This window comes from Melanaphis sacchari, unplaced genomic scaffold, assembly GCF_002803265.2.
Source record: "Melanaphis sacchari strain LSU unplaced genomic scaffold, SCAv2.0 Contig84_pilon_pilon, whole genome shotgun sequence".
NCBI lineage: Eukaryota > Metazoa > Arthropoda > Insecta > Hemiptera > Aphididae > Melanaphis > Melanaphis sacchari.
In genome coordinates this window covers 1,279,719-1,282,679 of record NW_020271599.1, presented here as the reverse complement: position 1 = coordinate 1,282,679, position 2,961 = coordinate 1,279,719, and the positions used below count along the sequence as shown (strand labels likewise).

Here is a 2,961-nt window from a genome sequence, read left to right as displayed (position 1 = left end):
ATCTACTACTTAACCGAGATATTTCTCTTGCGTATGTGCATATGACATGGTTAACACATACGTGAACAGCATTATCGTTTATCAAAAATATCTCTATCAGTTATCAAATAAAATATTATCATTTTCTACTTTCGTGCATATGACAACATTTACATATCACGTACGAAAGCAGCATTATCAGTGATCACACGTGTTTTTATCAGTTATCGAATATTATGTTATGGTTTTCGCGCACGTGCTTATGATATATGTGAACAGCATTAAATTTGTAAATTAATGACCTAATCCTAGATATAAATTTAATACAATCATATAAAAATTCAAACCTTCTCGATATTAACTTAAGTCAAATCACTACCGAGAGAATAAGTATTATAAAAAAGTTATGTGATAAACAAATTATTAAATCTACTTCTAAAGAACACGTAAATTATCAGGCAGCTCAAAATGTGTATAGTCGTATAATTAGCTGAACAATGGATACAGCGGTGGAATGGGTAACACTCATCAGAGTCAAATCTTTAGTTCATATGACTTGTAAAATTTTTTATTTAATTTAATTATTTTTTTTTTTTTTTAGTAAATCGTTGATGTCATACTACAGCTGTCACCACCCAAATTTTCGAGCATGTCTCTAAATTATTCTATTAATCAATCACAAACACAAATAATTAAATCTTCAATTTATTTCTATTGTAAAAGTAAAAATATTTATTTATATTTTTATTTTCGGTTATTCATCAAACCATATCACATACGGTCATTTCACCATTGCCGCCACCAACCAAATCACTAAATGACCAACGAAAATTAGCCGACGAATTCAATCATTTCTTTTCTGATACGCAGCCATTAGCGGAAACGGATGACTACTTACGATTCAGTCTTATCAACAATTTTTTTAGTGCCAAATCGTAGTTAGAATATGCATCCCGCGCAAACCTACCTATTGAGAACATCATCATCATCGAGTTTTATAAACATGGAGCAAGATGGTCATACATCTAATATAAATAAAGTAATTTTTATAAATTAATAATTAATTAATTAATTAATTAATTGCCTTTTAAACAACAGAGAAACAGAAATCAATTTGCTTCTGTCAGAGTTGGGCAAACCAGTCAAGGTTTCTTTGAGTAAGCAGTAAGTGCACATAACAATATATTTTATTATATTCGATAAAAATGTATGTCTTAACATTTTCTCTCGATCATTGTTGTTGCAGATTCATAATGGACCCATTGGAAGGTAACGCGTTTTACACTAGACTGGAATATTCAATTAGTGAGAATATTACCTAACCCACATACTACATAGTATACTTTTTTTATTACTTTTGTTTAAATATATGATAAATTTTTATTCCATGTTCGTCGTCACGCAGACATTCCAACTGGGATTTTACAGTTACCATTTTACAACAAAGGAGTCGAGTAAGTCACACGTCTGACAGAAAATATAAATTTTTAAAACTGAAATTATTATTATTATTATTATATATATAATTATTATTTACTTATCATTTTTCCGTATGATTTGCGTTATACTATCAATGACCATACTACCCATTTCTACAGCGTCGTAAATTACGGCGCCATCGGTGTGATCATCGGACACGAAATCATGCACGGATTCGACTTCGAAGGTAAGTGCACATGTGTAAAAATTGCCGTAGTTCCAATAGTTCCATTTTAACTTTTAACAGATAACGACAGATTATCTACGATAAAATTTACTGAAGGCTGAATTTGTATTAGAATACAAATAAATTACTTAGAATATTGAGAAATATTGGTATTTGATAAAGATAAAAACATTCAAAAAAATTACTCACAACCGTTTATTGTAAACTATTATGGACCTAATTTTAATCATATTTGTAACTCAACTTGAAACAACACAAAATCCATTGAGTATGTTGTTAAACAATTTTTTTTTTTTTTTTAAACTTTTGTCATAAATTTTAATAATATCAAATGCCATTTATACATAATTAATAGATCCGTAGTTGATTTAATAAATATAAATTTTTCGTTAAAGAAATATTGAATATTTATTATGGGCACCCCAATCTTCCGATAGTTAGTTTTAGCACCGTGTATATAGTGCTGTTACTACAATAATTTATATATTATAATATTATAACATTATGTCATCGCGGTTTAGGTAAGAATTACGAATCCTATGGCCAAAAGATATCGCAATGGTCATCAAACGCGGAGCGTGAGTATTTGCGTCGGGCGATGTGTTTCGTCAATCAGTACAATCAGTTCGAATTAACCCCAAGCACTAGAGTAAGCATTATAATATGGTCCATGCACACTTATGTCGCGATTTTTCAATTTTTACATATTGATTATGGTAGATAATATTAGAGCTATTTTTCAAGTACCTTATAGCTTATAAATATGATATTACCTTATACGCTTTTAATTTTTGTATTAAACAATGGAAACACTTCGTGTGGAAAAAAAATTGAGGCTTATAATATTTATATGCCACAGTTGTATTATTTATAAAAAACAGTGTGTCTATATGGAACACATAACTATAATCCGTGATGACAAAACATTATACTATAAATTCTATTCATTTTAACATATATTGTAAATATAAAAATCATCCCTATGAAAAAACTTTAACAGTAAAACGTTTTTGAAAATGTTCTGTTCTTTATTCATATATATATATATATATATATATATATATATATATATATATATACAGAGTCACGTTTTTTTTCTCTTCGAAAATCTCTTAAATATAGATATTATAAACAATCCATTTACCATATCAATGGATCGATTTAAAAATTCTTTTCAACTTATCTAAGTCAAATTATATTATACACATAAAAATAATATGTTGTTCTCGATTAAGAACCTTTCCATTTTTAAAATACTTCGATGATGATTTTAATAAGAGAACATTTTTATTAATTATTTATTACTTACATCATTG

General features: G+C 28.0%; 1 protein-coding gene across 5 annotated transcripts; it reads left to right on the top strand.

Annotated features, from left to right (window-relative positions):
- The first annotated feature begins 229 nt into the window (after positions 1-229).
- LOC112602185 (endothelin-converting enzyme homolog) lies at positions 230-2,407 on the top strand. 5 transcript variants are annotated; one of them, XM_025350143.1, is made up of 8 exons: positions 230-497; positions 581-630; positions 815-1,018; positions 1,078-1,143; positions 1,226-1,284; positions 1,385-1,433; positions 1,578-1,645; positions 2,167-2,407. In XM_025350143.1, exons 5-8 carry the CDS (start codon positions 1,233-1,235, stop codon positions 2,367-2,369), a joined length of 372 nt encoding a protein of 123 aa, XP_025205928.1. In that variant the 5' UTR covers positions 230-497; positions 581-630; positions 815-1,018; positions 1,078-1,143; positions 1,226-1,232; the 3' UTR covers positions 2,370-2,407. The 5 variants fall into 5 exon arrangements, 4 of the variants coding, with proteins under 4 accessions (XP_025205928.1, XP_025205929.1, XP_025205927.1 ...); XM_025350144.1 differs by having other exon boundaries at positions 581-1,018; positions 1,226-1,248; XM_025350142.1 differs by having other exon boundaries at positions 581-1,018.
- Positions 2,408-2,961: the final 554 nt, after the last annotated feature.

What these genes read in the sequence shown, in the direction of transcription:
- LOC112602185 (XM_025350143.1), top strand. Translation starts at nt 1,233, where the DNA reads ATGGACCCATTGGAAGGTAACGCGTTTTACACTAGACTGGAATATTCA. An exon ending in TAGACTGGAATATTCAATTA is followed by an intron (nt 1,285 to 1,384) that starts GTGAGAATATTA and finishes GTCGTCACGCAG; the next exon opens with ACATTCCAACTGGGATTTTA. An exon ending in GCACGGATTCGACTTCGAAG is followed by an intron (nt 1,646 to 2,166) that starts GTAAGTGCACAT and finishes ATCGCGGTTTAG; the next exon opens with GTAAGAATTACGAATCCTAT.